Genomic DNA, 24,047 nt, shown 5'->3' with positions numbered 1-24,047 from the left:
ATGATGTCAAGCCCAGCTGGTAACACCTTCCTCTGGCCTTGTCTGCTGTTGCCTTGGGAATGAGCCTGAGCTAGCGCACAAGGCTCATGCCCTTCTTGGGGGGTGTGCTATAGAATGCCTATTCCCGTCTTGGTCCAGAGGCTTCCCTGCTGCTAGGCTGCCTGGACAGTCCTCACAGGTCTGAGAACAGATGTTGGAGTGGGTCCTCCACTGTCCCTGAACAAGTCACCTGTAAGCAGTTAGAGCAAGCGCAGACACTCTTACCTGCCACCTGTCAACAGTGCCAGAAGCCTGGTGTCTACCATCCAGTCTAGCGCCTGGGGTCAAACACCAAGAACAAGCAGTGCTGCCCTCGCGACTGCCTTGGCAATGATGAGTCCTGGGCATCAGTAGCCATCAGTTCAATAAGCCAAGCATTGTCCACACTGACTATTCAGTCAGGAGAGGAGATGAATAGTTTCCTGTTTTAGATGGCTAAGGAGGCAGTATGAGCTCATAAACCAAACACCAATTTTCAGAGACATCTGTTCCCGATCTCCAGAATAAACACAGTGTCCAATGGCCGAGGCTGGTGGGAGCCGACATTAACCCCACTAGCTCTCCTGAGGGAAGCTGGGCCCTCTAGGGGATCCAGCCTCCCCAAAGACCTACAACTTCCAAGGAAATTGTAGAGAGATGCTGGCATAAAATAAACCTCCACCTGAATAGACAACTTCCTGCCATCTCTGAGGCGTACCGATGGCCAGGTCTCTGGTGGGGCACTTGTATTTCATGAAAAGAACTGGCTGGTGACAGCCGTGGGCATCTGTGAAAGAGCAAGTGGGGGGCGTGGGCTCATCTCCAAAACTGCCATGGTCCCCACAGGCCGAAGGGACGCACCAGGGGGAGTTCACTAGTAAGGAGATTCTTGGAAACGCACATCTGGATGCAGCTGGAAGAGTTAAATGTTTAGATTGGTGGTCTTCCCTGGACTCCTGGGAACATAAATGTCCACACCACAGGGCTGAGTTGTTTGCAAATGTTGGGGTTTTGCAGGTTTTTTTTTATTAACATTTTCCTCTCACGTGGCTTACATCAATTTATAATAATCTACATAAGTTGAAACAGAACATAGACCAAAGAAAAATATATCCTTACCAACTTAAGAAAGTCAGATATTAATGAAGGGTCCCATCATACCTGTAACAGCACAACACCGGCAGCCCGCAGCCATCGCCAGCAAGGACAGGCGTGTGGACTCCTGTAGCCTGTCTGTGGGCTCCTGTTGGCACAGCCTGCCCTGCTGGGCAGTGGCTGGGGTTCTGTACAGTCCCTGTTGCTCAGGAGAACCCACGGGCTGTTCCCTCAGCGCAGCTTAGTCCAGGTCTGGTACCCACTCCTCCCAGTTCTGGGGGTCGAGTTGATAAATATGCTGAGCCTTTTCCATTTCTCAGCCCTTCCAGCCTTCCTCCCGTTATCACCCAAGAGGTTGGGGGCTGCAGTAGCTACCTGACGCTGAGAGGCACACGTCCCTGGTTTGGGGAAGGTGGGAGGCACCCGTTAGGGGCTGTAAATAGCTCTAGGTGGGGCTCCAATTCATTCCAGTTAGTGGCCGTGGAAGCAAGAACCTTCCAGGCCACCTGCCGGCTCCAGAGTGCCAAGCAGGCTCCAGGGATGGTCAGACACAGGGGATGTTCAGACTGCAGCATTCTTTCTCCACCTGTGGCCCAAGCCCCTTATCTTAGGGAGTGGGGCTCCTCGCTCAGCTGCTTATCAGGCAGCCAGGGCATCAGTACCGCTCTCCTCTCGGGCATCTATCCTCCGACATGCACTGAATGTGTACCATTCTGCCCACGCCGGGGCCACAGGTGTAAACAAGACAAGAAGGGGCCCTTCCTCTCACTGAACCGGTGCTAAGGCTTCAGGGCCCCAAACCCTTCTTTAAAACCGCCCTGAGCTCAAGCTATGGGGAGCTTGTCTCTCCAACCCCCAGGGCTTGGAATCTAGTCTCTGCCACAGGAGAGCCAGGGAGCCGTGTCCTGTAGCTCCAGCCCCTGCCGCCAGGAGTGTCTGTCCTCCCAGGTGAACTGCTGGAGGCCGGCAGCGCTGCTCAGGGGAGAAGAAACTGCATGCCGGGGCCTTTCCAGTGAGCAGCAGCTTTCAACATGGGGATCAGACCCTGCAGATGAGTCAAGCACCCACCACCAGGGTCCCCTGCAAAACCCAGTTCCGGGAGAGGCAGGTACCTGGCACAACCCCAACTCCTAAGAGTTCCCCCGAGTTCACCCACAAGGCTGCGTTCAGAAGCCAGGGACGGGAGGCAGCACCATGACGGCTGGCTACTGCTGGACCGCACCTGACTTTCCCAGGCCCTGGGGCGCACGTGGCCGTGGGGGCTGCCCCATGGCAGTGCTTGGCTGTGGAGAAAGTGTAATGTCTAAGGCAAAGGTACCACGAGGTACGGGAGGCACCAGGAAGGGCTAGCCCTCTCGGACGGAGCCTGCCTGTTTCAAGACGCCTGCTTCAGCCCTCATGGTTGCCCTCCCAGAAGCCTGGCTCCACCAGAAAAGCCACCACAACTTGCTCCCAGCCCAGGATGCCCAGCGCTCCCTGGCACTCTCTCAACAGCCCACTTGCTCTGTCTCCTTGGCAACCTGACTCTCCCACCTCCCCCGATTCTTTCCTGACCCTCTGGCTGCCTTGACAGCAGGTCTCTGGTGAGTCTCTACACTCAAAATAGAACAGCAGGAGAAAAGAAACGTAAAAGCAGGAGAAGAAACAGGCAAAGGTGCCTCACGGGGACTGGAGACAGAACAGAGGTTCTCAGGTGGAAAAAATCCCAGCAATCCGCTCTCCGGCCTGTGCTGAGCCGAGGATCAGTGCGAGTCTGTCTCCTTGTCCAACATTTGCACAGGCGGCAAGGCAGACAGGAGTGTCTCCACAGGTCAGGGGACAAGGAGAGGGTGGGGGGCGGCAGCATCGGACCGGCCACCCCCCGCCACCGCTGCCCAGGGCCGCCTCAGAACTTTCGAGGTGATGGATCAAAACCCAAAGCTGAAAACGCATGCAGGCAGGCTAGGGGAGTCGGGGGGCGGGGGCCGGGCAGGGAGGACGGGGCGGAGGAAGACCGAGGGGAGGCCGCCAGGAGACCGATCTGGGAGCAGGGCCAAGAGAGGCGAAGCTGGCAGCAGTTACAGAGCGCAAAATAAAAGCCCTTGGACCGGACTCAGGAGGAAAGAAAGTGTTGGAGGAAATGAAAGAACAAAGCAGGCTGCCTGTGTGCCCACACCGGGTTGGTCACTACCTTTTCTGCATGACAAATAGACATAAAACAATTCCCAAACAGCACGGAGCATTAGACACGACTAGAGGAACGAGGGCAGAGCCGGGGTGCGTGGTGGGGCCGGGGCCGGGTCGGCTGGCTTTGTACATGGTGGCACAAAAGATACATGTCTTCCAGTTCTTGGAAATCTGTGTCCCTTGGAGTGCGGAGCGCTGGGTTTGGGAGTTCGCTATTGCAGTCCTTCAAGTCTGGGTTGGGTCCCTGGCTGGAGAGGCTGGCTCAGGGCCGCCCCCCCACAGCCGCTCCCACCTTGGGCTACACGTCGGTGGAGAAGTACAGTGTGTTCCGCTTCAGTTCTGCGAAGGAGATGGGAGGGTGCTGCAGGTAGTAGAGGAGGACCTGGACCTGTGGGGAGACAGGGGAGACTGAGGCTGGGGTCCTCACCCCGAGGGCCTCCTCCGACCCGCTGGGCTCCTGTGGCTCCCCGCTTCCCCGCTGGCTGGCTTCAGCCACTTCCCCTTCCCTGGAAGCCCAGGTGTGGCTGCCCGTTTGCGGCAGTAGGGGGTGCTGCAGGGCTGAGGGCAGGGTGCCCGGGGCCACTTCCCCAACCTCAGTCCTGTTCCAGACCAGACCCTGCCCTGGGTCTCACCGGGCTCCCCCCCTCGCACCCCGCCAACTTCCACACATGAGGGGAAGGCCCCAGATTTTCCTGACACCCCTGAGTTTGCTTCCCGAGGCTCAGGCAGCTCCCGGGACTGCAACCAGTATCTGGGACACCCAGCCTCTGGTGGGCTCTTGGTCTAGACACCTACTTTTTGGCAGGACCGTCCAGAGCCCTGACTCCTTGGTGGCATCCTCCAGACCCGTCAGCCCCGCTGCTCAGGATGGGAGGCGGGTAGGAGTCCACCCCTCAGGGCGGCTCGTGCGACCCCTGCACCTGCTGCAGGCCTGGGCAGCATGGAGGTACCTGCGCCATGACATCGTGAGACCAGATGTCGGCAGCCGACGTGAGGTGTGCTTTGCTCTCCACTTCAGAGGGTCTCAGTAACGTGGGGCCAAACACGGTAGCCAGGTTGTGAAGGGACATTTTGTTGACGGGCTCCTTCTCAGCAACCCTGAAAGGGACGGGAGGGGCGGAAACACAAGTCACGTCTGGCCGCCACATGGAGCTCCAGACCCTTGGCTAATACCGCTCCTGGGAGGATTCCCCAAAGGGGTCACTAGCCCGCCCTCTCCTGAGGGTAGAGACCGCTCCATGAGGAGGGGACTCAGCCAAGGGCCCAAGTTCCCAGCTATGTTCCAGTACATTCCACTGACAGATTCCCAGCTCCTGGGCCACCCCTTGAACTGATGGTAAACTGCAAGAGCCAGAAGGACCCAGTCCAACTCTCCCTTGCCTCAGAGAGACTATTACAGGTTCAAGAACTTTCCCTGTAATAACTCATGCTCGTCACAAGCAAGTCTTTGGGTAGGTAACAGTTTCATCCCCCCTGTAGAGATGAAGAAACCAGAGTGCAGAGAGGTCAAATGGCCTGCCCAAGGTGACCCAGCAGGTGGCAGAGCAGGGATCCGAACCCAAGAGGTCTGCTTCCTGAAGCCATGCTCCTCCCCACCCTGTGCGCTGTCCACGATCAGCCCAGCCGTGGAGAGGGGCCCAGAGGAGGAGTCCCAGCAGGCGGGGGCCAAAGGCCAGAGGCTCTGCCTGCTGTGCTGTGGCAGGAACATCCCTCGTCACAGATGGAGCCCAGGGGCTGTCCTCCCAAGCTTTTCCAGAAGGGTCTGCCTCTTGGGACCCCAGAGCTGCCTCCTGGATCTTCCTCTGCGTCTCTTGCCTGATCAGCCAGATGCTCTGTAGCCTTACTTCCCCTGAGTGACAGCAGGGGCTGCCATCTGGGACTGGTGTCCAGCAGGCTCGGTACCACCCAACACATGAGAGAGACCCTGCGCCTCCCCCTGGTCCCAGGCAATGTTTTGGGGCTGAGACCCAGCTGCCCCAAGCAGCACCTCTGACCCCAGCTCCCGCTGAAGCATCACCGCACCCTCCAGGCAGGAGCCGTGGACGCGCCTGCTGAGCACCTTGGAAACGAGCAAACAGTGCCATGCCAGGAGGCAGCTGTGCAGCTGGCCCTGCCCCTCACCACACACACACACACACACACACAGGCCAGGCGCCCAGATGTGGGAACAGACTGTGCCCGGTTCCCAGGGTGGAAAACCTAATGAATTTTCCTCCCCACTCCTCTGTGTGTCCTCCCCACAGAGCTCGCCAAACTATTTGGGGATTGGTTGGGACCTTGGTCCCGGCCAAACCAGAGGGAAAATGTCTCATAATGGGAAAAACAAGACAGCAGCCCAGACGTTCCCAGGTCTCCGCTGGCCCTCCACAGCCTGGCCTGGCCGAGCCGCCACTGGAGGCCTGAGGGCTCAGAGCCCCTCACCAGGGTTGCCCTGGTCCTGGATGGCAAGTGGATTTCAGGGACGCCTGGGAACATCTCCTCCCCACTCACACCTCGGACCAGTCCTGGGCTCCAAAGTGAGTGAGGAGGTCACAGTCAGGGCTAGCTTCCGTTCCTAACTTAGGTGCAGGTGTCAACTTTAGCCGCTCTTGGTTTGACGGACTGTGGAAGGGGCAGAGCGGAAGGTGGGATGGACCATAGTTTAGGACCTGGGAGATGTGGACCCCAAGGGCAGAGCCACTGGTAAACCCAAGCAAGTCCCCATCGAGCTGGGGACTCAGATTCCCTACCTGTTTGATGAGGTGTGGGTCAAGACCAGTGGGCTTCAGACTTTTTGGACTGTGACCCATAATAACAGACACGTTTTACACGATCACCCAGCACATGCAATAGGAATAACTGAACAGAACCATACGCATGCTTGCCGTTGGTGGTGCACCCTGGGGCTGTCTCTCCTACTCCGTTTAGAAAATGCCAAGTGGACTGAGTGGCCCACTGACTGGAAGCTCCACCTTCAGTCCTTGGCTCTAGCCCCGCCTCTCCAAATGTTCTATGGCCAATATTTGAGGTGGCCCCTGGGATCCCAATATTTCTCCAAACAGAAGAATCCGAATGCCAAGAATCTGAAGGGCAAACTCTCACCTGGCTGCGGTGGCCCAGCAGAGACCAGCACCCACGAGGAGGCGCCCAGGGTGTGGTTTTCCAGGGCATGTGTCCCGCCCAGCTGGAGCCCGCCCCCCCGCCCCCCGGCGGACTGGGCAGGGCCCCTGCCCATTACCTTTTCAAGTGTTCCAGCAGGAAGAGGAAGGTGATGAGGTTGGGGTCGGGCAGGGAGCGGAGCAGGTGCATCATGCAGTTCTCCTTGGCAGCAGGGTCTGACAGGGCTGCGGGACACGAGGGCGAGGGTGGGGCTGGGCTCCGGGCGGGGAGCCCTTGGCCGGCACCCTGGGGTCAGGAGGCTGCGGGAGCCTGGGGGGAAGCCTGAGCTGTAAGGGGCCAAGGGGGCAGACCCAGCAGGGATGGGGCTGGTGTTTTGCCAAGGGTGGGCTATTAACAGGTTTCTGCAGGAGGCCCCACTCACGACCTGGAACCCAGCCAGGAGGAGGCGGGCAGGTGGGGAGCAGACACCCTTCTTCCCTGCAGGCTGTGGGCCTTTGGGGCTGGAGCCACTCTATCCCTGGTCTGTAAGGATACAAGGATGTCACTGGTGTGAATGTTCTTTTTTTTCGGCTGCGCCACTCGGCTTGCAGGATCTTGGTTCTCCAACCAGGGATGGAAACCAGGCCCTGGACAGTGAAGGGCACGGAGCCCTAACCACTGGACCACCAGGGAATTAACTCCCTAAATGTTCTCTTTTTCAAGCACTTCTGATGCCAGAGCCTGGCAGCAGCCCTCCTACCGCGGGCTCCTCATTCCACTGACTGGACCAGGAGAAGGTGAGGCAGGAGGGATGCGCCCAGGCCTGGATCTGGCCCAGGTTGGGGGGAGGCCACAGTCCTGCCAGGCGGGGCCCTCAGCTTCCTCCCAACCCTGGGCATTGGTCAGAGAAGAGAGCGCACTCCTGGAAGGCTCAGTACCAGCCAGGTCAAGTGCACTCCAGGCTCGCTTCTCCTTGGTACTGGACCCCACACCCTCGGGGCAGATTTGCCCGGTCCTGGAGTTTCTAAATAAGGAGGTCAGTGTTCAAGGAGGAAGCACAGAGGGCAGCCCTGAGGGGCAAGAGAGACGGGCAGGGGGAGAGTGGGTCCAGCCTCTGGAGCACCATCAGGCCATGTGGGCCCAAGGCACAGAGCAGATGGGCACACCAGGTGGGGGGTGGGCAGGTGGGCACAGATATCTCATTCTCTCTGCTGGTCAGGGAGGCCTGGCTCAGCCCAGCCCTCAGACCCCCGCTGCTGCTCACCGATGCCCTCCATGAAGGCGGGATACAGTCGGTCTGTGAGGAGGGGCTCAGGCAGCTCCCGGAAGTAGAGCTTGAGGGTGCCAGCAATGGCATTGATGTCCATGTCACTCAGCATCAGCAGGATGTCCTTGTTATCTGTCGGGGGGTGGGAAGGAAAGGGCTGTGCTGGCTGAGCCCCCTCCCACCCCCATGCAGCCCTCAGCGGGGCAGGGAGCCCCGATCTGTCCCCCCATCCACCCTGAGATGGCCTGCTCGGGGCATGCACCCCCAGCCCACTCTCTGGTCTGGTCTCCCCAGCAAAGGCGGGATGTAGGTAGTGCCCACAGGTGGTCCATGACTCAGCTCCGTGGGGGAGAAGGGGAGGGGAGCACAGTTCATCATCCAGAGTCCTGGAGCCACGTTCACACCACGTGTCACATGCCCCCCTTCCAGCTGCAATCTCCCCGCCGCTAAGCCCCTCTCTGGAAGGCACTGTACATTTCTATACCTAAAATCATGTTCTGACAAAGCCTTGGCTTCCAGGTGGCATAGAGGAGCCATGTGCCAGCCTGTCCCCAGCTCCCCCCACCCACCCCCAGGTTCCCCAAACATGTCTGCTTGGCAGCTGCCTGGGGACACCCACCAGGCCCCCTCTCAGCTCCCATAGGATCAGCACTGCCCAGCCAGTTCAGGGGTCCTGACTGCTAGCAATGCTGTTGCTGCACCCTGAATGGCAAGATGGGGTTAAGAACCAGAAAGGTCAGACCCTCCCACCGAGGGGCTCAGTCAAAGTGAAAGGCAGCAGCGCCCCTCCCAAAGGGCACTGGGGAACCAGAGAAGGTGGGGGTGCCAGAGCCAGCCGGCCCGGCTCAAAGCTCTTTAGTTTCCCTGCAGCCTGGGAGGCCAGCAACAAAGCCAGGAACACAGACTCTGGAGTCAGCGAGATCCGAGTTTAAATCAGGCTCAAAGCTTATGAACTGAGTAATCCTAGGCAGGGTACTTGGCCTTTCTGAGGCTCTGCTTCCTTATCTGTAGCAACAGAGGCAAGGCTGGAGGGCAACGGATTACGTAAGAAAATGCAGGGCAGGCCCACGTCACAAGGACTCAGCAATGGTCCACCCCATGCCGTGCCAGGCTGGAGCGCACAGTCCAAGGCTCCTCTGCCATTGGCTGGTCAGGGTCTTTCCATGGAGAAGCCTCCTGCTTCTGTTACGCTCCCCCACCAGCCCTAGGAGCCTGCTGGAGCAACCCCCACCCCCGCCCCACAGCTGCCCAGCGGGGCCTCCCAGACTCACTGGCATCGAAGACGGCCTTCAGTGCCTGGATGTCTGTGGCCACCCCTGATATCCGGTAGATGCCAACCTCCTCGATGCCCCGCTTCTCCACCTCCTCCACACACTGCCGCACGATGTAGGGCACCTTGGAGCGCTCCCGCCTGGGGTTGGGGTAGAGGATGTGAGGGGAGGGAGGGGCAAGGGGATCCCCAGTGATCCCTACATGTAGCCCCTCCCTCTCTGCAAACCGTGGCCTTGGAGCGTTTTGGCCTCTGGGATCAGGAGATGGGGGACAAGGAAAGGGCTAAGAAAGAGGCCGCTACCAGCCCCCACCCACCGCCACAGCCCACCCCAGGCCTGGGTGCTGAGGGACAGCAGGGGACAAAGGCAGGAAGTTTTAGGAGATCAAAGCCCGAAGTAAGAGCTTTCCTCAGAACAGAGGGCTCACATTGAAATGCTATGGGGGACCCAGTGGGTCACCTACAGAGCAGGGTGGGCCAGACCCTGGAGACAAGGGGAGGGGAGGGGGCTGAAGGATGCCTTCTCCTGGGGGGCAGCCACTTCTGGATTCCAGCCGGCCGCTGCCACACCAAGACACAGACGTACAGCTGTCACATCTCCCCATTTATTACAGGATGCTGAGGATCTGGGATTTTCACGTGCGGTCTCCCAGTGTTAAGTGCTGGCTCATTTCTAAAGCATTGTGTGAGGCAGGGAACACACCTCTGCCGGCCACTTTTGCCCATCCAAGTGGCTGTTGTGAGTACTGAACTGGAGGGTGACTGCTGGGGTGCCAGACATGGGTGGGGGGCCTGGAAGGCAGGGGCCCTGGAGGGCGGGGCTGGCAGGGACCCCAGACGCAGCACCTACTTGGTCACCACGCTGATCTTCACACCGAAGACGCCGCTCTGCTTTTTGGAGGGGGTCCTCTTCAGGCTCATGTCTCGGCTGGTGAATTTCATGGAGAATTCCACTTTGATCTGGTTGGGGGCAAGGCAGGCACAACCCCTCAGGGCATGAGTGCCCAAGGAGTGCCCCCCAACACAGGGGCCCCCCAGGACTGCACCTGGGGGCTCCCTGAAACACTCACAGGGTGGGAATGGGAAGGGTGCAGGCAGAGAGGGGGGAGGGGCTGGGAGGGTTGGGGGAGGCCCGGCTGCCCACCCACTGTGCAGACACTTCCGGCCTCTCCCGGCTCACCCCATTCATCTCAATCACATCGGTGTGCCAGTTCTTGGTTTCTACAGTTTGTGGATCCAGCTGCAGGGAGAGAAAGAGAAGCTGAGAGACAGAGGTGACAGCAGAGACCAAACCAGAGCCCCCCGCCCCCTGCTGCTCAGGCTCAGACGCTGGCTAAAAGTTCAGGAAGATGGAACTGGGGGCTGATGCTCATCGCGACATCAGTCCTTCAGGGGCTCCAGGCCCCAGGTCCTTCCTGCCCCAGTTAGTGAAGGATTCCCCCACTCTGGGAGGGAGGCGGGGTGCGCTCTTGGACGCATTCGTCCATCCCCTCTCATCCACTCCTGACCTGCCCTCTGAGAGGTGTACTATCACCCCATTTCACGGATGCACAAACTAAGGCTCACAGTCTATCAGCAACTTGCTCAACTGCCGGAACTGGAGTCAGGTACACTGCGGGCACAGCCCATGTACCTGGAGGTGGCAAACAGGAGGCCGTGCCACACAGAAGTAAAGAAGAGCCCTGGGTCTCAATCCCAGCTCAGCCACTTTTGGCCGGGTGACCTTAGGAAGTTTCTACCTTGCTAAACCTCATTTGTTTGGTTTGTTCATTGCCAGTAAAGACCCTGCCTTCCTGGATTATTGTGAAGACTCATTGAGATAACAGGTAAGTGGCTAGTCTCCCAGGAAGCAAATAGGCTGTAGAGGGGGCCCTCAAACTGGGCAGGAGCCCCAGGGAGGTGTAGATGGCAGGCGAGGCCCAGAGGTATCCCTCACAGGTGACCAAACAGGGCCCGTTCCTCTGGTTCAGGGGCCTTCAAACTGTTTTTCCTTGTGCATCCATAAAGTGACTTGGAAAAACAATGTACACCCTGGCACATTTTTAAGTCAATATCTGAACATTTCCAAATCAAGTTTAAATAGCTGCAAAGAACATAATTTCCAGAATAATGTAAATATTTACATCTTGAAACAAAACTGTTACATCATTCTCTTAAATGTATTCAGTGGAATCCAAATTCCATAGCGATTTGATACCCACCATCATCCATTTAAAAAACATATAAACAAGTTCTTCTTTCCCTTGTAGAAACCTGTAACATTCCTTTTTCTCCTTGATTTTGTGTTTCTAGTCTATTTCACCCAAAGAATTATGTCCTCGTTTGTTTTTTTTTAAGTCTTTTATTCTTCACCCTATTATATTTTGTTTCAACGAAAACATCTGTGTAAATAGAAATGAAAATTTTCCTGAGACCACAAGTCTCCAAATGTTCAAAACATATTCTGGATTCACTAGTACAATGATTAGCAGTATGTAATAAAAAATTTAACATATTAAAAATTTTAATAAACATTCAGCAGCAAAGTACCGTTTTGGTGGAACTACATCTCTTAATGAGATTGGGTGGAGTGCTTTTTCTGTTTTAGTTCATGTATGTACATGAATACTATTTTTTGCTAGGGTGAAATGGGGTTTCAGTTCAATACTTTTATTTTTTTGGTTTGGTTTTTAAAGATGTAAAAGATGAAACATCTGCTCACATAAAACAGATGGGGCTCAAAATAGTTTTTTGGGGGTTTTTTGGCCGCACTGTACAACATGCAGGATCCTAGTTCCTGGACCAGGGACTGAACCCACACCTCCTGCAGTGGAAGCACAGTCTTAATTCCTGGACCACCAGGGAAGTCCTTTTTTTCCTTTCGTTTTTGAAATTAGTTTTATTATAGCAAGGTTTGCATTTCTTTAACCTCTTTCCTGGGTGTTTGCTTTAAATTGCATATTATCAATATTTATTTTAAATGGTCTCTCAGCTGACAATTCTGCTACTTTTGTGGAAACAGAACACTGGAAACCACGTGATTTTGAAAGGATCAGAAACCCAGCCTTATGAGTCTTCTACTTTTTCAACTCCCACATCAACATTTTAAGGGGGCCCCCTGTTGCCACCAAGGGGCCCTGGGAGCCCTGGGCAGGGGTCTCTAGGGGTCCTCGGGCTCCTCTGCAGAGCAAGGGGTGGGGTAAGGCCATTTGCTGGTGAGGCAGCAGCACCCAGACTGATCTGGGTCCAAATGTCCACTCACTTTTGGGGCAGCAGCACTTATGGGAGCTGAGAATCTGCAAGCTGATTCTCTTAGAATGCTCCTGACCTCGTACCGCTGGACGACTCCCACCCCCAGGGCCTGTAGAGCGTAGTCTGAACACTTCTGTTCTAACAGGCCCCTCACTAGAGTCTGGGTCCGCCCAGCGTGGCCTGGGCCCTGGGGCTTCTAAAAGCTTGAGGTACCTGGTAAGTCTTCTCCCCATCTTCTATCACCACATACCTGCTGGGGATGGGGGCAGCTAAGCCTGCAGTGGGGTCTGGGGGCCTGCATCTGAGCCCAGGCCCTGCCTCCGGCTAGCAGTCCCCTGCCTGGAGAAGGGAGGAAATGGGGAACAGGGACAGAGGGAAAGCCACGTGGAGAGGATAGAGCATCTCCTCAAACGTGCAAAGGGAGCGTGCGGGCCTGCCGGCTGGCTGCTGCCCCAGCCCTCTATTCTGGAAGGCCCCTGGAACCTCCCTCCCCTAACCTTTATGTCCCAAGGCCTGGGGCACAGGCTGCCCCCGACAGCCTCATCGACTCCAGAATGCCAGTTCTTGGACACAGAGCCTCAGGGCGTCCCCAGCCCTGACCTCCAGCAGTGGCCACCTGGAGCAGAGAGATCTCCATTGCCCTCTGCCGGCGGAGGCGGCTGCTGCCCTTGGGACACACAACTCTGTAACGACCACCCCCTTCTCATGTAGGTCTCTCTTGGCATCAGCGTAAACCTCAGGTCAATTCCATGGTCCTGGCCCCTAGGGCCCTCCTCTGCCCTAGCTCCCCCTGGGTTGGTCCTGAAGTGGCATGTGGACACAGCCCAGGCGGGGAAAGTGCAAGGACTGAGAATCAGACTGATCTGGGTCCAAATGTCCACTCTTCCACTCAACTGTGTGAATCTGGGCGGGTCACTTAACCTCCTGGAACCTCAGTTTCCCCACAGTGGGGGGTCCACACCTGCCTCAATGCTGCTGTGGAAAACAGTAACACTGACCGGACATGTAAGCATTTCCTCTAAGTCTGGCTCCAGGACAAACCCCTTACCTACAGCATCTCAATCAATCATCATAACATGGCCCATGAGGTGTAAGTCCTCCTAGCTGTCTCCATTCTACAGATGAGAACACTGAGGCTTAAAAAGAATGAGGAGTTTGCCCACTGCCACATGTCTAGGAAGTGAGAGCTGGGGTGCAAATTCAAGTCTCCCTGACTCGGCTTGGCTAGATCCGCAAGATCTCATGTACAGCACCCAGCCTGGCGCCCCTGCTGTGATCAGTGTTTATCTGGAAGGGAGACATGAGGCCTCCACCATCTGGCACCACAGGCTGACCTAGGGGCTGGCAGGTCGTCTCCAGTATGATTCTTTCATTCCTTCCCTCCCCCTTGCTTCTGTTCCAAATGCCAAGTAGCAACCCCACGTGTTCCTGGAAGCATCTGAGACAGGACCTTCGCAAGCCTGATGCGAAGGCTCAGTCCCAGCCCTGTTTCTTCCAGAGAGCCTCCCCAGATTAACTCCAGGCCTCAGGAATGTTCACTCCCCTCTGCCTCCCTGCCACACTACCACCCCGTCCCCTGGACCATTTGCTGTTGCTGCAGTCTGTCCCAGGCCAGGTCTGGGTAAGGTGGCACCGTCACGTTTTACCGTGAGTCTCATCACCGCCCTATTCTGGACTTCCCTCTGCAGGTGCGGCCCTGGGACCCGCGTTGGGGAGGCCGACCCAGCCCCTCAGCACCCCGACAACGCAGCCCTGTCTCCTGGAAGGCCAGCACAACTCCAGAAATCAAGTCTATTTCAGGATGTCATTTAAATACAGAGAAGGGAGGGTGCAGAGTAGAGACGGACATGGCACATTTTCCAGAGAAATGATGCTGTCTGAACTGCTGTGGTTATTTATAACCCCTGGGAAAAGTGGACTTTGCTATTTCCTGATTAGATTAGTGCTGGAGGCGGAGGAGCCAGCCTCCTGGATGTCAGTGGATAGGAACGTCTGATGGCTCACCATCCAGTCCCAGCAGATAGGTGCCATCCCCTCACCTGGGGACCAGGTACCAGGGGGAGACTAGATCACCTGCGGGAGTGAGACAGGTAGGGAGATCCCCCATCGAAGAGTGCCTCCTTCACCACACAGGCCACAAAAATGCCACGGGCCCACCCCCAGGGAGCACAGGCAGGAGACAGAAGCAGGTCCTAGAACATCCTGGAGCACGTTACCAATGAGTGGCCCAACACAGCCTCTGGGAGCGGCTCAACCGTGTCCTTTCTGCCTTTGCCTTTAGACCTGGTGAGGTCTTGGCTGCACGTTCAGACCTCTCCCAAGGAGAACCTGCTGCCCTCTGGGACTGATGTCCCCAAAAGAACCACCATCCCCCAAGGGAAGGCCACATCCCAGGCAAGGCGTCCGCAGAGTCTCCCAGAGAACTGGCAGGTGGCTGGGAGGCCACCTTCCCCTCTCGGCCTCAGCAGCCTCACGTTCAGGACAGGAAATGGGCTCCCCAGCCTGGCAGGGGGCTCAGAGGAGGCTGCCCTGTGGGCACCTAAACCCCCCCTGGATGGTGAGTGCCACCTTCATTTCAGAAACGTCCTCAGGGGTCCCCTGTGAGAGGTCTAAACCCTTCCTCCTGCCCGTTTCTCCCCAGCCTGGGACAGGAGAGCCCCAAAGCCCTCCCTCTCTCTGGTTCAAGGGCTGTTCACGACCATCTCCCAGTGCCTGGGAGGCATTGGCGAATTTGGGGGCCCCCTTCCTGCTCCCTCGAGTCAGACTCCTTCTGACAGTGGGCACTGTCCCCCCACCATCCCACACTTCCTCCACCACGCAGCTCGCTCAACCCTCTCCTGGTGATTTCTGCTGCCACCCCTTCCCCCGCTCCCATCCTGGGCCTCACGTGGGCGCCTTTAATCCATGAGGAGGGGGCGGGGGGGGGGGGGGTGGTGAGCCGTCAGAACTGGCAGCTGCAATCCCAGCAGAGCGGGGGGGAGCGCAGAGCAGCGGTGGTTACTTTGGCAGCTTATGTCGGGGGCTTGCAGGTGACAGGGGCCCCCACCTCCCTCCCCATAGCCCCTTGGCACTGAGCCCCTCTCCTCAGCGTATCACTGTCATCTCCCCAGCACAAGCCCCACAGGTCCTGAGGAGCCCACCTCCCTGGGCCCTCTCCCACCCTTTCTTTCACTGAGCACACTGCTCTGCCCTCTGCACCCTGGGCCTGGCATCCGGGCCCTGTCCTGGGCGGTGGCGTGGACTTCACTCGAAGCCCAGAGTTGTTTTTAGGGCTACTGAAAATGAAGTGCAGTGACCCAGCACAGCCGAAGCTGTCCCCCTCATAGGTGAACAGGACACTGAATAGAAAGCAGAGGTGGGACTTTCCCTCCAGTCCAGGGGTTAAGAATCCACCTGCCAATGCAGGGGCACGGGTTCGATCCCTGGTCTGGGAAGATTCCACGTATGCCATGGGACAACGAAGGCCACGTGCCACAGCTACTGAGCCTGCACACCGAGCGCCGTGCTCCACGGCAAGAGAAGCCACCGCAAGACGCGGATGCACCGCGATACGGAGGAGCCCCCGCTCACCACACCTAAGAAGGCCCACATGCAGCAGCGAAAACCCAGTGCAGTCGAAAGGAATAAATAACTTAAAACACAGAAGGCAGAGGTGTGTGGCTGTGCTTTGGGGAACGGAGGCTGAGCGCTGGGTCGTGAAGACCAGGCCCTGAGCCAGGTGTGTTGTCCGATGGGCACACGTTTCCTGGGGCTCCTGGGTCAGTGGCCACAGCGGCGGTCCTGGCTGGCCTTCCGCTGCCCTCCCCCAAGTGCATCCACATGCTCTGGGCTGGTCCCCCTGGGACACTGAAGCCAGCCTGTCATTGGGGCAAACCACAGGCGTGAGCAGCATGGGCTGGCAACGGGCGGACAACGGTGCTGCCAAGAGCCTGCCTCCCCGCCCCCTCACCCCCCAAGAGGGCACTGGAGGCTTCTGTCAACGTGGCCATCCGAGAGACACTTGCAGAGAGGCAGGGCAGAGCAGGAGGGGGGCGTCGGGCCTGCACCCTGCCGTGTTAGGGGGAGACCAGGGTCAGGCTCAGTAAACTGACCCTGTTTTCCCAGAGGCCGGGACCCCCACCATAAGGCCAAGCAAGCTCTGTCCCCCCAACCTGCAGGGTGAGCTACACGACGGCTTGTGGCACCGGCTTGAGGCTACTTGGCCTCTGCTCGCCTCCCCTCCCCCCAGAACTGTGAAGTTCCCAGAGGCCCACATATGAAGGGGTCAGCAGATCTGAATGGGGCTTTTATTGAAGCCAGGTTAGCCCTGTAGCTCTGTGCAGCTCTGTCCCCAAAGGGAAGGGGCCACCCTAGAGGTCAGAGTCCCAAGTGAGAAGCTTCCCAAGGTACATCCGGGGAGTGTCATGCTGCGGCCACAGAGAGGCCAAGGGCTTCTGGGACTGTGGGCTCAGGGGCCTCCCTCTGGACTCGGAGTGGTTTGGTAAGAATTATGAAAAGTCCTCCGCTGAAAGTGACCTCATCCTCCCTGCCCCACCAGGAACACTGTCCGGGCACAGAGCCTGCTGGTGGGAACGAGGCACAGCAATCCCCCGGCCTGTGCTCGCTCTGAGGGGCCTCTTGTGGATTCTCCCCAGGTCCTCCCCACTTGCAGGCCCATTTCTAGGCTCAGCGTGTGAGGTGGGGCTCCACACCTCCAGAAGCTCCCCACCCAGGGCACGCAGCCTTGATCCCGACGGGGCTCTGTGACCAACCACCTCAGGACAATGAAGAAACAGCCGAAAACTCAAATGAGCCCTGGGATGCACAAGGGCATGAGAGGCGAAAGCACTTCCTGCACTAAGCCACTCATGGGACCTCATCATGTCACTCTCTAAGCCTATCAGCATCTTGGGAATTATCACCTAAGTCACATCAAAAGATAAGAAGGATGTCTGGAACTCAGTACATGCTCAAAACGTGTCCGCGTCACTAAAATTGGGCTTAACCTCCCTGGCGGCTTCCCACTGCATTTAGATTAAAAGCTCAACTCCTCCAAGGCTGCTGCCCACTCTGTCCAAGGTCATTTCCTATGCTCCATGCAGCCTCTCTCTACCTCCGAACACACCATGGTTGCCCCGGTTCAGGGTTTTCACCTCTGCCTGGAAGGCACCCTTCCCAGATCTTTTAAGAATCTGTGTCATTTAAGTCTTAGTTCAAAATTATTTTTTCAAGTGATGCCTCTCCCCTCCACTTTGCTCTCTGATCTGTTACCCAATTTTATCTTCCTCAGAGTACTTGTGCAGCATGAAATGATGTCATCTATTGCCTGACTAATCCTATGGACAGAAAGTTCCATCAGAGCAAGGCCTCTGCCCTGGGCTGCCTCTGCAGTGCCCAGTACGTGAGGGTGCCCCATCAATATTCCAAGGCCAAATGAACGAATCGGGGTATATAGGCTGGAGGAAGCCATGTCCTTTAGCTAGGGCTCCTTCAGGACAGGGCTTGAGAAGCCCCACACTCCTGCTCACCTCTCTCCTCCTGTGGTCAGTGAATGGCTGGCTGTGGCCCAGGGGTAGCCCTGCGACCTCTTCCACCCAGACTTTCCCAGCGTGCTGAGAGTTTAAGGCTTAGGCATAGGAATCTTGAGACGTGGCCAAAATCATCATATGAACTGGATCTAGGAGATCATCCTGTTCAGATCCTTCACTATACTGAGGCCAGAGAACCAGAGAGGTGAAGAGATTTGCCCAAGGTCAGACAGCAAGTCAAGACAGTAGACAGGTTTAGAAAAACAAGGCCTCGTGACTCCTAGCGGACTGATGCCTTTCCTTCTTTGGCCTCCTGGTTGGAGGTGGGGGTGCTCCAAGGAGGGGGCCAGAGCACAGAGGGGACACTCAGGCATTCAAGGGGAAGAGGAGCTGTAGCTGCCGTGGGACCCTGGCTCTGGTCACCGTCCAGGAGAGAGGGGGTTCCAGCTTCTGGCTCAGGCATGAGTTCCACGCTCTCTTGGCCAAAGCAGAATCAGGGAAACCACTGTGGGGCTCCCTGGAGAAGGCAATGGCAACCCACCCCAGTGCTCTCGCCTGGAAAATCCCAGGGACAGAGGAGCCTGGCAGGCTACAGTCCATGGGGTCGCAAAGAGCCAGACACAACTGAGTGCTGAGGGACTGTGGGGCCCTCCCAGCCTCTCTGCAGCAGAGTTCCCCTAGCACTCCACAGTCACTTCCCACCTCTCTACGCCCACCTGGGCAGGGACAATGGGGTCTTAGTCTAAGGCTCACTAGGATCCAGACCTGACTCTGGCTTTCTCCTGGGGATTGGGGCGAGTGGGTTCCAGATATGGGGATGTGTGTTCCTTTGGGTGCTAGGAAGACATCAGAACACAACTCCCAGTGCGATTTGATAGGGAAAAGGAAGCCCAAACAGCACCTGCTGATTAGTTCCCGATACTCTGGGCAGATGGCAAGGGCACTCAGCAGAGGACTGGGCCTGGCCAGACTTGTGTGCCCTGACCCACACCCGGCAACTCCCCCAAATGGACACCTGCAGAAGTTTCTGGGCTCTTCCCAAAATATCTGCTCTCCTGGGGCTTCACAATCTCTGGATAGTTCTGCACCACAGGGCTTGGGCAGCACTGGCAGGCTCAGCTCCCGCTGGGCTGAGGCCATCCAAAAGCTAGGGGCACCAAGCCCGGCATGGCTGCCTGGCCAAGCCACCTGCGACTGTAGATGCTGGAGAGGGCTGGCGCCCCTTCTAACCTGCCCGGGAGCCAAGAGACAGCAGCTTGCCAAGTGCACTAAGAGCAGGGGCTCCTACTCTGGGATCTGTGACCTTCTCAGAAACAGCACACGATAGTGGGAGTCGCTCAGTTGTTTCCGACTCTGTGCGACCCCCTGGACTGTAGCCCACCAGGCTCCTCTGTCCAAGGGATTCTCCAGGCAAGAATACTGGAGTGGGCTGCCATTTCCTTCTCCGGGGGTTCTTCCGCACCCAGGGATCCAACCCAGGTCTCCTGTATATGTCTGGCTTTGGGCCTAGTCATCAGATTCTCAGAGTGGAGGACTCCTGCTCTGTGGAATCAAACAGGACTCTCGGGAGCCAGCTTAGGGGAGAAGTGGGAGCAGCGGGGGTCCGGAGACCACCTGTGAAGCCCTAGCAGTAAGGTCCTCTCCCTCGGGGCAATATGTGTTAACATAATGGCTGCAGGAGCACAGGAAGATCTTGCTACTCTGCTTTTCAAGCCCCCAAACCAACCAGGGTGGACACCATCCTGGGCCCACACAGAGGCCCAGACCGGGAGGAAATGGGCTGCCCCCGGGGGGTCTCCACTGCCCCTTTCCTGCAGCTGAGGGATGACTACAGGAGTGTGAATGGGCGTGTAAATGGTGAAGACAGGATGCAGGTACCTTCCGTCCAGCAGATAAGGTGTGTGGATAAGGTGTGGGGATAAGGTGTGTGGGGTGGGTGCCGGATGGGGGAAGGGGGCAGGGAGGTGGGCAGCCGGGGCAGGAGAGATATCTTGTTGCCTAAGGTTTTAGCATCTTTTTTGATGCCCACAGCCAGATGCTGAAGGAAATGTGATGGAGTAAGAGTAAATGAGCCTGAGACATCTCTCTACCCCAACACCCTTGTACTCTCCATGCCTGGAACAGCCAGTAAATGGCAGACAGAGCCTTGGGGACACGCACGTGGCTTGCATACCTGATGCTACCTGTAAGGAAACTGTCAGGTTAAACGACAGACTCTGGGAGGTGCCAGGAGCTGACCAGGGGATGCATTCAAGATGATGAAGGAAGGGACCTTCTTGAACCCTAAGGTTCCCCAGATGAGTGGGCCAAACCCCACCCCCCCCATCTTTTCTTGGGTAGCACCTCTGACCCTCCTGAGCAATAGAGGGGACCAAACCCCATCTTAGAGCAGGTGGCCCTATCCTGGAGCTCAGCAGGAAACATCTCAGGTCACCTTGCTGGCCTCTGCCTTCCCAAGAGAAGCTCTTTGGAGTGGGTAATTCCCAGACCCTTGAAGCAGAGGTAGGAGCATCAGGAACCATCCTCAGTTCTCCCCCACTCCCCTGCATCCTCCTAGATCAGCCTAAGCCTCCACCTCCAGCCAGTATCTGGCCTGGTGTGGGTCTAGATGTCTTCACTTGGGCTGTAGGGCGACAGTAGGGGCTCAGATTCCTGCTCACCCACACCCCCCACTCCTGAGACAAAAAGTTCTGGCCTGGCCACTGCCTCCGTGGGGCTCTGCTAGCCTCTCTGGCTCCCACAAGTGACTCCATTAAAACCTGTGGACACTTTGGGGACAGAATGGGATTCCTCTTTCAGCCCTTCTCCCTCCAAAGTGCAATCTAAGGATCTAGCAAGAAGCAGAATGGGAGGAAGATCAGGCACTGAGCCTGGTCTCCCTGAGCGTGACTTAAAGCCAAGGGGAAAAAAAAAAGGAAAAGGAAAGTAGAAATGTGAAGTTAAATGCAGAGAGCACTGGCAGAACCCACAAACTCAAATGCCACGTGTCTCCTCTGCTAAGCGCTTGCACAACAAGCCGACTGCCAAGTCAGAGGCTAGTGTAAGGCTTCAGCCCCAGGACTCCCCTCCGGGACAAACACAACCTCAACCACAGCCCCCACCCAGGACCCAAAGGAGAGTCCGCCAGCGGTCCCTGCCTCCCCTCTTCCAGCAACTGCAGACTCCTGGGGCCAGAGGCTCTATAGGTTGATAACACTGAGCTTTTTCCATTCAAACAGATTCTTCAGCCCTAGCGCTGAGTCCCCAGATGAGTCACTTGCACCTCCCTCCAGCCTTCCTGAATCTTTTAGTTAAGAGGCAGCAGGAGGGCCACAGGTGTCTCTGGCATCCACAGTATCACATCCTTGTGGCAAAAAGCTGGATGAGGAGTTAATTAGGAGACCCCCTCCTGCCGGGCTGGGCAGTACCTGGCTCCCTTCCCCCACCCACCTAAGCTGCTGTCTGAGTCCAGCCCCCTCATCTGGCAGTGAGCCTACCGCACTGAAAAAAAAAAAAATAGGTTAATGCAGCTGGGAAAAGAAAGGAGGTGGGCAGCAGGTCTGGTTCCACAAGCCTGCCTGCTCATCTACCAGCCCCAGGCACAGCAGGGTGAATGGATGCCCCTCTCACCCACGGTACAGACCCTTGTGTCCGTGATACTGACATACTTTGTCGCACAGCAGGGGCTAGGGAACCGAGTCATCCGCCCCACGGAGCATCCCAGAGCCACAGCCACCCTGCAGTTGTGCGGACACCGATCAGCTTGGCAGCCCAGTTTGGCTGGCCCACCACCCTTTGCCCATGGAGCTATCAGATACCAAAAGAGGCGAAGCTGGCTGAAGAATTCCTCAAGTGACTTTTTCGTTTTTTTACTCACTAATGCACAAGGGAAGAACTCAAAGTCTGGAGTTTTGGGGTTGGCAAACTGCCCTCTACCTGCTAGCCTCTCCCCCCTCCTCCCCGCCCCCTGCAAAAAAAAAGGGGGCAGGTAAATCAGAAAGCCTCTGGCTGGCACTGGGCCAGGAAACTGCAGGATCCTTTTCTTGCCAACCTCCAGGTCTGGAAATGGACAATGAGCTTAGGGCTGGTGTCTGCTGGCCTCAGCAGGGGGTGAGAAGGGGGTCCAGGCAGGGGATGGCTCCGAGCTGCCGGGCACAGACAGCTGTCTCAGCACAGAGGGGCTCTGGGAGCCGCTGAGGCCAGCAGGGCTCTGCAAGTCTGGTCCCTGGAGAGGCTGAAGGTGACACAGGGGCCAGTTGTGGGCCAGCTCAAGTTGCTGCCCAGCACTTTCCAGGACTGATGTCACCTCTGGGAGGTCACGTATACCCCCCCTGGCAGGGGATGAAACTAGGCAAGGAGCCAACAGGCCCCAAGATCACTTTCTCTTACAGGTGCCAGGAGCCTCTACGCTGCCTGGCAGTGAGGATCTGTGCAGAGGGTCCCCCTTCGGAGCCACAGGAGGATGTGCAAATCCCCACCAAGTCACACAGACCAGCCCAAGCCTCCCTTATCACTGCCTTGAAGGACAGGCACCCTGCGACACTTGCCGAGGCGCCTGATTTGGTCTACAGTTATCAAGCGCTTCAGTGTGTGCTTGGCGCTGGTCTGGCTCTTGCTCAGATGCCCCATGCCAGGGCCCAAAGCCAGCCCCGCGGCAGCCTGCCCAGCTGCAGGACAGTCAGCTTCTATCTCGGATTTTCATCCCCACCCAAGGTCTGAGGCGACAGGCAGGACGGGCAGTCTGCCCTGGCATGGCTTGGTCTGAGCTGCCCGCTGGGTCAGGAAACCCCTGGCACACTGATTGAGTTGCCTGGTGCCTGGCTGGCACTGGGCCAGCAGGCCTCTGGGTGGTCCCTGAAGAGGCAGCCTAGAGCCCCCAGACCCGGCAGCACCACGACCTCCCCACAACCTTACACAAAGAAACCTCACACTGGCGTTTCTGAGGTTGCCTCTCAGCAAAGGTGCGGCCAACCACGTTCTGGACACAGGGGATTGGGTCTGGGCTGGGCGCAGTACGGGAAACTGAGACTCAGGGGCCCCTTGCCTCTGCCAGTTCGTATTTCTGAGCCCACAGAGACTCAGAAAGGAGCCAGGCAGTACTCTCCCACAGGAGACAGGCGCCCCCCTTTTCCTAAGACAGGGACAGATGCAGAGAATGTAGGGGTGGGGGTAGCAACGGCCTTACTCATATCGAGGCCACTTAGAGCCAACCCACAGCTCACGCCAGTCTCTGTCCTGGGACCCCACGGGCAGGCAGGAGGCTCAATGAGCTCCCAGAAGGGGATGCCCAGGGGCCCAGCACCCCCCACCGACCTCAGTCCCTCTCTGTCCACCCGCTCCGGCCCCCTCGCGCACCTTCTGGCGGAGAAGCTTGCTGCGCACACGGCCCCAGAGCCGCGCGCCCGTGTTGGGGGGCCGCTTGCTCCCCGGCTCCTCCAGCGGATCCAGGCAGCAGCGCTCCAGGGGCTCGCACACTGCCTTCAGGCTGCAGTCGGGCTGGGGCAGGATGTCGGTCATGCCGGTGGTGGCGGCAGAGCCGGCCCAACGACAGGCGACCCAGCCTGCGGGGCCAGCTCCGCTCCGGGGACTGGAGCGCAGGCGGCCGGGGGGTCCGGAGCCGCTGGAGGTGGGCAGGCGGGCGCAGTTACTCGAGCCGGGCAGGGAAGCGCATGGTGCGGGGCGCCCCTTTCCGCTCCCTCTGAGTCCTCCCTCCCTGCAGACGCTCGGATTGCGGTCCGGCCAGGCTCCGGACAGGCGAGCGGGCTGCCAGCGCCCGAGCTCTCCGCGCAGGCAGCGCCCGAGGCCGCCGGGGAGCCCCCGCCCCCACCGCCCCCACCGGAGGAAGTGACTCAAAGGAGGCGCGGGAGGCTGCCCCCTCCAAAACACCCAACCTCCCGCTTTTAACTCTTGGCAGGCCGGGCCTCCGCCTCACCCACCCCAGACCCTCCCTTCAGCCCCTACTAAATAAAGTTTGACAAGCAGCGAAAGCAGCCAGTCCCTTTTCCCCTAGAGCCTGGGTTAACCCCTTCCCCACCAGACGGCGGCGCCCTGGGGCTGAGTTGTTTGAGAAGGCGGCTAGGGGAAGCCAGAGGGGGTCTGCAGTGCCGGGAGCCATCAACAGCTGCCCTTGTCCCGGGGCAAAGAACTGGGACTGCCCTGGAGCTCTGCTTTCCCTTCCCCAACTCTGGTTCCAGACGCCTCCAGCAATGCCAATTCAGGGACGGGGCCAGACCCACATGGACTGGCACGCACAAACCTCCTCCCGTGTAAAGAATAATGAAGACCCCCTAGCTGGGCAGCTTCCTGCGCATTTGCAGCCCCGAAGGAATTGGCTACTACAAGTCTTCTCTGGGGACCTGAGCGAAAAAATCCAAGGATGACACTGGTCACGGATGTCCAGCAAGAGGTGCTTCTTTCACGGTGCTTTTTAACCATG

The 24,047-nt window shown here is 57.7% G+C and overlaps 1 protein-coding gene across 5 annotated transcripts in view; it reads right to left on the bottom strand.

Annotated features, from left to right (window-relative positions):
- Window positions 1-1,042: 1,042 nt before the first annotated feature.
- LOC138083411 (active breakpoint cluster region-related protein) overlaps window positions 1,043-24,047 on the bottom strand; it is a 142,912-nt gene continuing 119,907 nt past the window's right edge. For 4 of the 5 annotated variants that reach the window (XM_068977297.1, XM_068977296.1, XM_068977298.1 and 1 more), the window contains 7 exons: window positions 10,075-10,134; window positions 9,745-9,854; window positions 8,896-9,035; window positions 7,622-7,756; window positions 6,497-6,602; window positions 4,230-4,377; window positions 1,043-3,667 (listed from right to left, as the gene is read on the bottom strand). In XM_068977297.1, coding sequence (XP_068833398.1) covers window positions 3,578-3,667; window positions 4,230-4,377; window positions 6,497-6,602; window positions 7,622-7,756; window positions 8,896-9,035; window positions 9,745-9,854; window positions 10,075-10,134 — 789 coding nt within the window. In that variant the 3' untranslated portion in view covers window positions 1,043-3,577. Of the gene's footprint in view, window positions 3,668-4,229; window positions 4,378-6,496; window positions 6,603-7,621; window positions 7,757-8,895; window positions 9,036-9,744; window positions 9,855-10,074; window positions 10,135-22,966; window positions 23,129-24,047 lie in introns of those variants that run through there. The other variant, XM_068977302.1, reaches the window with a different exon arrangement.

Source organism: Capricornis sumatraensis, chromosome 8 (assembly GCF_032405125.1).
Source record: "Capricornis sumatraensis isolate serow.1 chromosome 8, serow.2, whole genome shotgun sequence".
NCBI classification, from domain to species: domain Eukaryota; kingdom Metazoa; phylum Chordata; class Mammalia; order Artiodactyla; family Bovidae; genus Capricornis; species Capricornis sumatraensis.
This window is presented reverse-complemented; position numbering and strand designations above follow the sequence as displayed.